Source organism: Periplaneta americana, chromosome 3 (genome assembly GCF_040183065.1).
Source record: "Periplaneta americana isolate PAMFEO1 chromosome 3, P.americana_PAMFEO1_priV1, whole genome shotgun sequence".
Lineage (NCBI taxonomy): Eukaryota > Metazoa > Arthropoda > Insecta > Blattodea > Blattidae > Periplaneta > Periplaneta americana.
The window spans coordinates 124,053,587-124,067,416 of NC_091119.1; the positions used below are offsets into that span (position 1 = coordinate 124,053,587).

Sequence of the window (13,830 nt, forward strand, 5' to 3'; positions counted from 1 at the left end):
TAAATTTCCCAGCTAAAACAATGATTACAAAATCGTCTGGTAATTCGCACGATAAAATTGTAACTTGTGGTAATGCCTCTATCGGATTATATTTCACAATGATTTGTTGCTTCGCGGTTGCAACAAAGGGAAACTACATAGTAGCATAGGCGTTAACATAACGTGCTACTCTCGTATCAAAATCATATGTCTTGTTTGCAGAGCTCGGAGGAAAATTTTTGTATAATGTACCCTTATTGAATGGTGAATATAACTTTCAATTGTAGCAAAAACGTTTAGTTAACACTCGTATAGTTCGGGCGGGGATAGTTATTGATGCGGCTGCTTTTACTGCATTGATTGCGTGTCCTTGTTTACGTGCTGCGTTTGGCAACAGTGTACAGGAGCCCATGTGACAAGGAGGAAACGTGACAGGCAGGGTGACGCTTGTCTTGTTCCCGGGACCACGACCGGGTTTCCGCGGGCGGTCGTCTTGTTAACAAGAAGTAAACGGGGAGTCAGATAACCGACTGTGTTTTAACAGGGCGGTATGATGCAAAATTACAATAGTGTTCAAATGTTTATCCGATAATTAAAAATTTCTTGTGGGGAGGAGGGGTGCATGCTAAGTGTACGACCCATAACACGAACACGCCCTGTCCGCGTTACGTCACATGCTGCACTCCGATTGGTCCGTTAGTAGACCCCAGACACGTGAACCGAGTAGCAGCAAGCATGGCAGCTTGTGCGCAGTGGTTTCTATTTTTTTTGTGGGCCTAGAGATCGATCATTTTTCGTTATTTTTGTACCTGAAAACCAGTGGATAAGTGTGGCAGTGAATTGCTGTTGGCTTTGTGGATCCTTGCATGTGGAAAGACTCGTGAGTTTTTCATCAGTTATGCAGTAATAATGTGTGTGAATTATGGTCAGGGTTTTGGTGGCTGCGTGGCGTGTTGGCGGTCCATAATTGCTCGGCCAATCGTTGCAAACATCCTTTTGTGACGTAACCGGCCTGGCGACGATTCATTGGCAGTTGTCGTTGGCAACCCAAACACTCACGTCACTCACGGCCAGGGCCGGGGCTGGCAGTGGCTGTGAGGTCCATGCTGCAGCCCTGTCTGGTGTGTTTATTGTACATTCCTTAATAACATCAGAATTGTTGTGTGTGCTAATAATGGAGGCGTAAGCTCGGACGGCGGGAGGGCGAATTCCAGAAGAACAATGAGTCTGGAGACGCTTCTGGAAGCGGCGCGGTTTGTGGAGTTGCAAGAAGCCCAACGGCTACAACAGTCGTCATCTTCGGCTTCTTCCTTGGCACGTGGTGTTGCTGGTGAGTTCATACTTGCAGATTTTACTTACTTTTTATTTTTTATCGCGTAAATTGTGTCACGAATGTAGGTTGTTTACTTTCGCGAGCTCGTCCGCGTTCGGCTGCGGCCATTTTTTACCCATTTTCGACCGCGAAAGGGCTATATGTTGCATGTAACTAGTGTCGTGCCTGCTGCAGTATTCGTTGACACTGTTCTGTCCGGATGACGGCATGATGAGACGTGCCTTATCGATTACCGTAACAGGGCTCGAAGGGTTCGGGCCCTGCCATGTGCATAACGACCAGATGCGCAAGAAAAGATCTCGGTCACGAACCCATTTCCCTGATGTATTCGTATAACCTCAGTAGAGAATATCTTGGGTATAAAGTGAAGTAAATTTGAAAATAATGCAGTGTTTACCTACCTGTCATCGTACGCAAAGGTCAATGGCTTACGCGACCGTTATGTTGACTTATCGTGGGTTTTCGTATGGAAAGAAAGTATTAAGTGATAAAATATATTATATGTATGTTGGAAAGTTTCTGCATTGTCTGTTTTTGAGGCTTAAGAGGTTAAAGACAAATTGGTGTAGGCCTATAATTACGCATGCGGTGATGTGTCGCCCTAGACTGAGCATATTCTATTATTGAACAACGTTGCCACATTGTACTTCAGTATGACATGTGCAAGTTTGTTATGCAGTCGATAGATGGAACTATTGTGATTAATGTTTCCTACACTTTTGGTAACAGATGGCAGTGGCTGTGATGGCGTGTGGGAGCATTTAACAAAATTGTTCGCACCTCGACATACATTCTCTCATTAATTTATGTTTTCGTTACCTCTACCGGGATGTTAACCTCTTGCTCAGGATCACATTATGATAATAGTCCCGTATGTAATTTGTACTCGAATGAAGGGCATTTCCTGCAGCCAGCAGCAGGTGCTGGTCTCTAGGTTGTGAATGTTTTGACCTCTGAGCTGGATCGATCACATCGGTCATAGGTCAGTGACTGGCGAACCCCAATACCACGTGTGCCGGAAGTACGTCACATGTTTGCCGCTTGTATTAGTCATGATCAATTCTTTTAGACTGTATTATTTAAAGAGAATCATGCTGATAAGATAAGAGAAATTTTCCCTTTATTATAGGAGAAACTTTGTATCTTTAGGACAATTAAAGTCTATTCTATTACAGAATCGCATAACTTGTTGCTTTCTGAAATTTCTAAATTCCAGTGTCTTTACTTTCAAATTAAGCTGTTATTGAACATTTAAGTTGTATTTCTGCTATATGATGGAAGCAATATTTGTACAGAAAGATAAATCGTAGGTATTGAAAGTCGACCGGTTTCACATGTATCATGCCATCATCGTATTAGAAATATGTCTTGCGTCTTATGCAACAGAGTACAAGGCCTACACGGAGAACCACGTGGACAAGACTTTCACCTCATTCACTTGCGCGGAAATGCGTAGTTCCCTTAAAAGCGCGTTCATCTTCCACTTTTCCATAAAACGGGTTTTACTTACAGGATTCGGAATTACGTGAGTGTAAATAAGATACAGGTTACATTCGTGCATTGAATGACCACATCCTTGACCGGTGGGGGGTTATGTGACCTGTCAAGAAGCTGAGATGGGTGGGGGAAGGGTGGTAGCACGATACATAAATAGCAAAGCCCTCGCAAAAAACAGCTTCACTCGCGATAAGTCATGGTGCGGTACGGAGCAGCTGGCAACAGTGCTTGACTGGGGATTTTCGTGTGGTGGGCGGAGCGTTGTCAGTCAGTCGGCGCAGGGAGTGTGGCTCAGTCAGTGCGTGGACATGTCCCGGTGCTGATGTACGGCAGCATGGGCGTGCTCGTGGACCACCAGCAAGCAGGCGGTGTCAGGATCATGCCGCCGCCCAAGAAGAAGTGGATACGTCACTATCTGCTCGGTAAGGCATCAAAATCGCCCCCTCCCCCGAAATTTTTAACTTTCCGAAAAAATATGGGCGGTGTTGGTGACGTAATTTCTGCGATAATATGAGAGCATCTATTTTTGGGTCAAGGGTCTTGGCAACGCGCATGCGCGGCCCGCCTACGGCGTGACCTGGCTGTCACGTGGCGAGCGGCGACCCACATTGAATGTCAGGGCTATCGATCTGTCCTTGTTGGCTTCAGTCGTGTCTGTGTGTTTTGCAGAGGAAGAGCCCTCGCCTGGGGGTTTCCTGTCCTTCGCCGCCGCGGCGCCTCCCCCGCCGCCGCCACCACCACCGCGCCCTCCGCCGGCCGCTGCTGCCGCCTCTCAACAGCCGCCCCCACCGCCCGCTGCCGCCGCCGGCAGACCCGCCCACCATCAACACGTCTCCAATGGGGGCCCCGCCCCTCCGGACTCTTCCGTCGCGGCAGAAGAGTCGAAGGAATTCCAGAAGCGAGCGTGAGTGTCTGACAAGGGACATTTATTCAGAGGTGCCAACCTTAATCCAAAATTACATCAAATTATGCTGAAATTCCTCTCTCAGCATTCTCAGCAATATTTTATAACATTACTGTTTTACGAGTCTCTGTAAATGAAATCTCTTTAGAGGTAATAAAAGTTAGGAAAGTGATGACACATTATATTAGCTACTATGTGACATTGTTACGTCGCAATTCATTTTATTAGCATAATATATAAATTATGAGCAATCTTGCATTAAAGGTGACTTACCCCTACAGACAATTTAGCTTTAATCATTTCCTGAAAGATAATGTAAACATGTGGTGTCAGCCTTAAATATTGAGATAGGTAAAATTAAGAAAAAAAAAAAAGAACTTAATTAAAACCCAGTTAGCTTTCAAATTTTCAAATAATTACAGACCAGTGGTCCTATAATATAGTCATAGGGACTCGCTTAAGTTAGTGTCTTTGATAGAATGTTAATTAATGATATTTTATTTCACTATTGCTTCGAAAATCGCACCTTTAACAGTCTGATGGTATGCTGAAAACCATGAAGTTTTAGTTGTGTTAATAACTCGCATAATAATGAGCTGCTTCGCGTGAGAATGTTTACTGCTTGTTAGTTACAGTGGTGTTGGTATTGTTGCAGGGCGGGCACGCGCGAAGTTCACAACAAACTGGAGAAGAACCGTCGCGCCCACCTGAAGGAGTGCTTTGAACTGCTGAAGCGACAGCTTCCCGCGTCGCAGGATGAGAAGAAGTCTTCCAACCTGAGCATCCTGCACAGCGCCCTGCGCCACATCCAGGTACGCCACGTGCCGCGCCGAGCACGTGGCTCCCGGCGTTGCCAAATCGTTGGCCTTGGAGGGGGGAGAAGGAAGGCGGGCGGTAACAAGGACTGTAGAGGGGAGATTCCTGACCTTTCGTGACCTTCGTTGAAGGCATGCTCACCTTAGTCACTCAAATTAGAGGTCCTTTGAGTTCGAAAAATACGCCACGGGATTATTTTCGTTACCAGCCCGTCACTACTAGCGGACTTGTTATCTCTCCCACCACGTCCAGACTGTTTACGACAAGACATATGCAAACTAATCTTTGGCTGTATCTCTAGATTTTAAATACGGTAAATTTCCTAACGACTTCGCATTATTCCGTGAAGAACGTAGGTTTTAGCTATCAGTAAAGCGATATTTCTAGAACAGTTATTCTAGTTTATTGTAGAAACTAAAGCAAATAATTAATATCGAGAAAGAAAATTTCATTTTGGTTATTACGTTCTTAATAAGAAATCGCTTATCGTACTTTTATGCACTTATGTTAAAGAGAATTTATGTAAAATACTTTCGACATTGTGTCCAATTCTACGTTAGATTTTACTTGTACCAAATTGGGTATACCTACTTCGATATCAGTAACCATTTTGATTTTAAGTCGTAAATAGCTACTGTCACGGTCTTGGTAATTTTCCTACTGCTAAGTGATAATTTCTGATAACATTAATTATGTATGTCACGGCTATAATAAAACACAGCATAATTGTTACGATAAAATTGTTACTTTGCTATGTTTGGTTACATTTGCAGAAAGGAACCCAACTTTTCTTTCGTGACTTTTTTTTGTCATATAATCAGTTACGGTAACCTTTTCATTGTCTGTCTCCACAAGACTTCCATCATTAAATTTGATGAATCGATATATTATCAAAACTTGAATCAAACTTCATAGCATATTTTAAAAGTAACGTAATTCGAACAGTGTTTATTTATTATTTTTTTTGTATTAGCTTTTTTTCCCTGTCTTGTCAAATGACCAACAAAATTCAGGGGTTTGCATGAAGTCTAGGAGTTGCACGTATCCTAGAATTTTCACTGCAGGAACCTCTAATGATGGTGTATTCAGGGGATTATATGTTGCGGTAGTTTCCACATTGCTTCCTAATGAAGACAGTGATGAGTAAAAGAAATGAATAGTAAAATGATGACAGACGAAACTCGCCTCAAAACCATCTTTGTCATGGACTTCAAAATAAAAAATCATTTTCCAGCTCCTTGATTAATAATACAGAAATCAGGTACAACATTTGAAATGTTTTATATATATATATTTATTTATTTTAACTGGTAATACCTGCTGGTACTGAAATATTTTGAGACAAAGAAAAAAAATATTTATTCTTCTTCTTCTCTTGAATCTTGTCAGTGAAGCTTTGCTCTCTTCTCTAATTTGGTACCATACTTTACTAAACACAGATTCTAAAGGGTTGAAGGATTCATCCATAGTAACGTCAGCTTGTTAGTTCTAACAAAAGGATATAGGGTTTCTTAAGTTGTATTTGCAGAATTTTTTTCTTACTAGCTTTTGTTAAGTTTGGAATGAACTCTTTCTCGCCTTCTGCTTATTTTCTGTCTCCCCTTCATTCCTTCCCCTATTACAAGTTTGTGTTTCTATATGTTGTACATATTTATCAAGGGCAATACAGCTGTTTGCGTTGCCAGATTTATTCTATATTCATTTTCTCCTGTCTTGCCTTGCTTTTCCTTAGGTGATAAGTGATGATGGCCTTGATCTCATTACGACATTAATTTCGAGTATGTCACGATTTTTTTTACTGTAATGGTGTTATGTGAAAAAATTGATATTCATACACAATCATGTAAAGTAAACTTCTAAAAAGATAAGTTGAATGACCATATTTATTACTAATAACTTTTATAACATTTTCGTTCATAACAATTTTTGCCTAGTTGCAAGGTCAGACTTGAAGGCTACCTACTTACACTTTCATTATTCCCAATAGAATAATCTCAGTTACAGACACTTATAAATAATTAATACTGTTATATGTTATATTGCGTCCATAATATTTATTAGGATACCTATTAGTAAATTATTGTTACCTTTCTTTTAATTATACCTATATAAACTTTCTTCTCCCTGCTTTGAACCTCTACAAATGCATAGAGAAAATATTAAGATGTTTCATAAATCTGGTTACTTACCATAACTTTGATTACCAAAAACTTACATTATTTATTTATTTATTTATTTATTTATTTTATTTTTATTATTATTATTTTTTTTTACATTCCTGATACATATACCCTATGTTCTACATGTTTCACAGCAGGTAATTTTATACTTTTTTTTTTTTCAATCAATATCTCTGTTTATATTTTATATTCTTGAATTATCATTGAGAAAACATTCATAAGTGACATCACTTACTACACATTCACAAAAAAAAAAAAAAAAGACAATTTTCGTTTTCAGATCGCACACAAAAGGCATATTCTATAACCCGAAAAGTAAGATATCTGGCTTCATTTATAAATTGCGTAGCTGAAGTAAATGTAGATATGTGACTAATTTTGCAAGGATTCACATGAAATAGCTATGTGTAACAATTTATAATTTTTATTATTATTTACGAAAAATATATTTTTAAAAGTGGTACAAATATTGTGGTTTTTAATGAGATTGGAAATATATTCTTCTTGCCGAATAACCAGCAATACTGTGAATTAAAGTCATAATAGAGGAAGTTGCACTTTTTTATATATAAACTTCGCACTTAATGCTTTTTTCACACTTATTCGTTTTTTCTGAGGTCCATGACAATTTAATTAGGATATACTATGTGTTTTTCATTTAGAGAGATACGAAATGTCATTTATATATTTGTTCTAAATCAGTTTTTCTCGAAATTGAGTTCTCAGTGAAAATGCAAGAACGCGAAAATACAGCATATATTCATTGTTAAAATGCAGCCCACTTTAAAATTCGAAGCTTCCCATTCTTGTCTCCAACAATTTTTGTGTCCTTAAAATATGATGCTGTTACTGCTTTATAAACATGATGTAACTGAACAAATTATGAAAAAATTGTCACAATTTGAGGACATGATTTTATTCCTTAGGAGCAAACAGTTCATAATAACTAACTTTTTGCGGGGGGGGGGGGGTAAAATAATCACATGTTATTACATAAAGATCACAAAATTAGAACAAAATAAGTCAATTTCGTAAAATTTTCTGGATTGGAGTTTGAAATGCAAATCAAGCTTTTAGGTTAACTCCCTATAAAGTTGATTTGAATAATTTCGAGGGAAAAATTGTTCCGGGGCTGGGTATTGAACCCGGGACCTTTAGTTAAATGTACCAACTCTCTACCAACTGAGCTACCCGGGAACTCTACCAGACACCAATGTTAACGAACAGTAACGTGTATTATGCAAATCAAGCTTTCAGATATAACTCCCTGTAAAGTTGATTTGAATATTTTCGAGGGAAAAATTGTTCCGGGGCTGAGTATCGAACCCGGGACCTTTAATTAAATACACCAACGCTCTACCAACTGAGCTACCCAGGAACTCTACCAGACACCGGCTAGTATATAGGACATGATGAATTTTGAGGAGTTATAACAGGTAGTGAGATCCATTCTGCAAACCACCTATAACAGCTGGGGAGATCATTGTGCAACCTTTACTGGTTGGATGATCGTTCACCTCTGCTGAGGTATGTGGACCAGTATTGCCCTTTAGGTGCTGTCACAATCAGGATTATTATTATTATTATTATTATTATTATTATTATTATTATTATTAATTTCATGAAAGGCTGCCATACTGTTGTTATTCCCAAATATATTATGTTGGTGAGCTATACTTTTGTACTTGCATTGGAATGTGTTAAGACTGTTTAATTATCTTTTCTTTACAACCTACAGTCTAGATAGATTAACGTTATATTGTTACATTCTTCACAGGTGTTTCTGCCCTTCCTGTTGCTCTATGCTAGAGTACAGGTTTATCATTCACAGAATTATACTCTATCCTGAGCTTTAACTAGAATTATACTTGTAGTGAATTAAGATCAGAAGTTGAGCGTTTTTCCTCCTATTTCCTTCTATTTTACAAATTACATTCCACTAACACTCTACTTTTCACTTTTCTCCCCCCATTTAATTAAAAAAAACATGCTGCATAATGTGTTATAAGCAGACATCAGATTCTAGGGCAAATGCCTATTTTGTTTCTTTAGGAGAAAAGTAAAAATAATTATTAATATTTGTGTTTCATGGAAATTGAAAGGTATTCAAAGAGTTTTATAGTGCCCTAAAATGCCCTAAAACGGTTATTAGAGCCTAATTTGTTAATATTCGCCTAAAAATGCCTAACTCACTGTAAAGTTTCGCATTTTACTCTTACTTTTTATAATTTATACATGCATTCACTGCGAAATTTAAGGCATTTAAAAAGTGGAAAGTTTGCTTCACACCGGCCATGAAACCATTGATAAAGGAAACAAAATGTTTTGAATCTCACGACACTCGCAATAGATTTCACCGAATTTAACATGTTTGGAGGCATAAATGCCGGCAAAGAACCAACCTTAGTTTTGAAGCAGGCAACAATCACAACATGTGCTGCTACCGATTCAGAGATATACTATACTATAAAAATGACTGTTTTCGGTCTGAAACCGATTAGCTGTACTGCCCTTCAGAGTGTCATAAAATCACAATTTTTGGAGAAAGAGTGTTTTTGAAATATTTATGAAAAGTCGTAAAACTGCGAATTAGTAGGGTAAACCGTTACAAAATATTTAAAACAATGGTCCTCCTAGTGTTAACACTACCAGGAAATGCAACAATAAGTGGAACTTTGTATTTTTGTCCAATTGAATCTCAATAACAACGGTTCATTTGAATGCTCGTTAACAGTTGCTCTTTCCCTCACCTTATTTGTGTTGAGAAGTTTTGAGTGGTAGGACGTTTTCCTGTGAAGTTTAACGCGATAATGCCGAAAAATATAAGTGCAAAATCTACATTGATCCGGCAATGGCTAACAGAATATTCAGAATTCACTTATGATGGAAAAATAATATTCTGCAAGATTGGTAGCAAACAGGTATGTAACAATAGTTGAAATATATAAATTCTATTAATTTTAATGAGTAGGCCTATAATATTTATACATTGACTGAGCTATCCTGAGGTATAATTCTTTTTAAGACCACTACACTTTAACCTTTTAAATTCCGATAGTTAAAGTATTTGCAGGTCATTAAAATTTTGATTGTTCGAACCCACTAACTTTGTGATAGAAATACGGCAATACAACAATTAGGATTTTATTTTAATTCAGTTTACTTTACATTTTTAGATTTCGCAAGAAAAGAAGTGCCACCTAAAGCAGCATGTGCAAGGAGTGGCTCATAAGGCTAAAGCTCAGCAGAAAAATCAACTGCAACAAACTTTACTAACACAGCCTACTTCATCCAATCTCAGCAGCAATTTCTATGCTGATTTAACCAGAGCGTTTGTTGCTGCTAACATTCCCTGGAATGCAATTGAAAATCCGGTTTTAAGACAGTTTTTACAAAAATACTGCAAACAAAATATCCCATCTGAGTCGACCCTAAGAAAAAATTACTTAGACAGAATATACAATGAAACTTTAGCTTCCATTCGGGAGGATATAGGTGATTCTTACATGTGGGTCTCTGTGGATGAAACCTCAGATCCTATGAATAGGTATATAGCAAATATGGTAGTAGGAAAACTTAGTCCTGATGGACCTTCGATTCCACACCTCGTATGTGTTAAGGAACTTTCGAAAGTGAATAGCCAAGCCATTGCTTATTTTGTAAATAAAGGCCTACAGTCTTTATATTCAGGTGATATAGACGATTCTAAAGTTCTGTTGTTTTGTACTGATGCTGCCTCATACATGGTTGCTGCAGCTCCACTTCTTAAAACATTTTATCCTAACCTCACGCATGTAATCTGTCTAGCACATGGCCTTCACAGGGTTTCTGAAACAATCCGGAATGAATTTCCTCTTGTCAATTCGTTTATTTCTAACACAAGAAAATGTTTTTGTAAAGCCCCATCCAGGATTTCAATATTCAGAGAGAACTTTCCAGATATCCCACTCCCACCTCAGCCGGTTGTTACACGATGGGGAACCTGGATTCAGTCAGTGGTGTATTATTCTAAGTATTTTAAAGAAGTGGTCACAGTTATTGATAAATTACCTGAAACTGATAGTGCAGCGTGTGTGAAAGCAGTGAAAGATTGTCTGAATGACTCACGAGTGAAAAACGATATTGCCTACATAACATCAAACTTTTCTTTCATACCTGCAAGCATTGAACAATTAGAACGTGAAAAACAATCTCTTTGTAGCCAAATAGCAATAGTAAAGGAAGCTCAAATGAACATACATTCTGCTTTGGGCGAAACTGGGAAAAAAGTTAAAAATAAGTGAGACAATGTATTAAATAAGAATGTAGGATTTTCATTGTTGGAAAAAGTATCAAGAGTGATATCGGGGGAAAGTGTAAATGTTCCAGTAAGTATTGATGTTTCTATTGTACCTAATTTAAAATTTGCGCCTCTCACATCAGTTTCGGTTGAAAGAAGTTTTTCTGCTTTCAAAATGATTCTGAGTGACAAAAGGCAAAGGTTAACTGTGGAGAATTTAGAAAAAATTCTGGTGGTGTACTGTGCAGATAATTATAATAAAGTCTGAGCATGGAACTGAATTTCAATAACTTAAAATGAGTAATCTTGATATCAATAATCATTATTTCATTAGTTTCAATATATTAAATTTGTACAGCTCTGTTTATAAATATAATATAGTATTTTTTTTTAATGTTTAAACATACTTTTTTGTGCGTATTTTAGTGTATAACTAAAAATTTCAGTGAAAGAAATAAGTATGATAACTTGATGTGCCTAAAATGCCTATTTTCATTAAAACAGAGCCTAATTTTACAAATTTTGAGCTTATTTTAGGCGCCTAAAACTGCAATTTTTAGTGCCTAAAAAACCGATGTCTAGTTATAAGATTTTACATTCAGATGGAGATGGTGAGCTAGTACAGATTTCTCTGTGTAACAGACTGGTGCTAAAACAGACATTGCAAGGTGTATGGGGAAATGCTTAGTTGATGAGAGTCCCTAGATATAGGATTGGTTTGTAAGATGTGGTGACTGTTAAGAAACTGGCTCGAACCTATCTGTGTAGTATGTCTTGGCTGCAAATCTACTCATTGAGCTGTCTCAACTCATCCCTTTCCCCTCACAAGAGGTTATATGCACATTGATCATAGTGCCGAAGGACTTCAATCTGTCTCGCCTTAGATAAAGTAAGAAAAGAAGTGCTTCTTCATGAAAAATTTTCTTGCTGTCTTTCAGGGTGATCTCATATGGTATGAAATTATTTGTCTGATTGTTCATTTGCTCTACAGAAATTATGCAGACAATCCAGAGACAAGTATAAATTTGCATAAGTTGATTAGTTTAACTTGCTTTATAACCTGTAAAACCAAACTGCAGCTTCCAAAATAATTGCACCTATTGTGAACATTAGAATAGATTACGTATGGCAGTTTTGTCTTTGTGTATTACCTACACATTGGTTCATCAGTGATACCAATGAATTATAGGTGTCAGTTGTTATTCTCATCTGATTCATGTTCTCTTAGACGAATAGTAACAATTGCAGTTTGTGTTGCTTCCAGTCTCTGCGACGAAAGGAGAGAGAATTTGAACATGAGATGGAACGGCTTGCACGGGAGAAGATCGCTGCTCAGCAGAGATTGGCAGTGCTGAAGAAGGAGCTGTCGGCACAGTGGGACCACATCGATTTCAACACTCTTCTGCCAGACAGTGCGCACGTGCTGGACGATCCGCGCAACAGGGACCACGTGTCCCACACTACCTCCACTGCCACAGAACGGGACGAGGCTATGAGTGATGCTGAGGAGCCGCTCACCAAGTGTGGCGTGCTGTATAGCAGCACGTCGTCTCTGTCCAGTGCTGCCACTGCCTGTTCACCACCACAGCTACCTCCCCCTCCACCCCCGCCGCCGGACCTACATGGACATGGAGGTGATGGCCCCAAATCCACACCTCCGACGCCAGTGATGCAGCTTCCTGTGTCCGCCCATGTGAGTGTTTACCACTGTTGTCAACTTTCTTCTTCTTCTTCACCTTATCATGTTTCTCTTCCTTGTTTTCCTTTTCCTTTTGTCTTGTCTTGTTTCCTTCTCTCATCTCTTCCTTTTTCTTCTTTCTCTTCTGTTTCTTCTTTTCCTTCTTTCATCTCTTCCTTTTCTTTTCTTTTTCTTCTTTCTCTTTTTCTTCCTTTCCTTCTCTTCCTCTTTCCCTTCTTTTCATTCTTTCCTTCTCCCTTCTCTTCCTTTTCTTTCCTTTTTTCTTCTTTCTCTTCTGTTTCTTCTTTTCCTTCTCTTCCCTTCTTTCCCTTCTCCCATGTCTTTCTTTTCTTACCGTTTTCTCCTTTCTCTTCTGTTTCTTTTCTTCCTGTTTCCCTTTTCATTCTTTCCTTCTCCCATCTCTTCCTTTTCTTTCCTTTTTCTTCTTTCTCTTCTGTTTCATTTTCTTCTCTTCCTCTTTTTCTTCTCTTCCTCTTTCCCTTCTTCATTCTTTCCTTCTCCCATCTCTTCCTTTTCTTTTCTTTTTCTTCTTACTCTTCTGTTCTTTTCCTTCTCTTCCTCTTTCCCTTCTTTTTCTCCTTTCCCTTTCCTTTTCATCCATTTCCTTCTCTTCTGTTCATGTTCATTCACCTTTCCCTTACGTTATTTTGTTTTCCTTCCTCTTTCTATTCTTTCCTCTTTCTGCTTTCTCTTTCTCCCTTCTCTTCCTCTCTGCTTTTCTCTTTCTTCTCTTTCCCTCTTTCATTTTCTTTCTCCATTTGCCTTCTTTCCCTTTCCTATTTTTCTCCTTTTTCGTTTTTCCTTTTCCCCTATTCCTACTTTCGTTCTCTTGTTTCTCCTTCTGTCTTGTTGTATTATATTTGGAAGGGGCACTATGATCCAACACTGCAACCTAAAAGATCTATCGTGCTTATCCTCCAGCTAGGTGCATTCCCAACCCATACAAGCTGACTACACTAAGGTTCGCTTCATATTCAGGTTTTGAGCATGCAACTCCATTCCTAGACCAGCCCCCTTCTTGAATCCCCAGCTGACATTCAGGGACTACTATGGAATAGCAGGATAGAATGATGTTGATGTCTAATGTGGGGAAACAGGAGAACCCTGAGAGTGACCTTGTATGCTACTATAGATTTTTAAAAT

General features: G+C 38.6%; 1 protein-coding gene across 3 annotated transcripts in view; it reads left to right on the top strand.

Annotated features, from left to right (window-relative positions):
- The first annotated feature begins 218 nt into the window (after nucleotides 1–218).
- The window catches only part of LOC138696495 (max-binding protein MNT-like), a 34,673-nt gene continuing 21,061 nt past the window's right edge, over nucleotides 219–13,830 (top strand). For 2 of the 3 annotated variants that reach the window (XM_069821531.1, XM_069821533.1), the window contains exons 1-4: nucleotides 219–1,309; nucleotides 3,479–3,713; nucleotides 4,369–4,525; nucleotides 12,253–12,681. In XM_069821531.1, the coding sequence (XP_069677632.1) occupies nucleotides 1,201–1,309; nucleotides 3,479–3,713; nucleotides 4,369–4,525; nucleotides 12,253–12,681 (930 nt within the window). In that variant the 5' untranslated portion in view covers nucleotides 219–1,200. Of the gene's footprint in view, nucleotides 1,310–2,484; nucleotides 3,232–3,478; nucleotides 3,714–4,368; nucleotides 4,526–12,252; nucleotides 12,682–13,830 lie in introns of those variants that run through there. The other variant, XM_069821532.1, reaches the window with a different exon arrangement.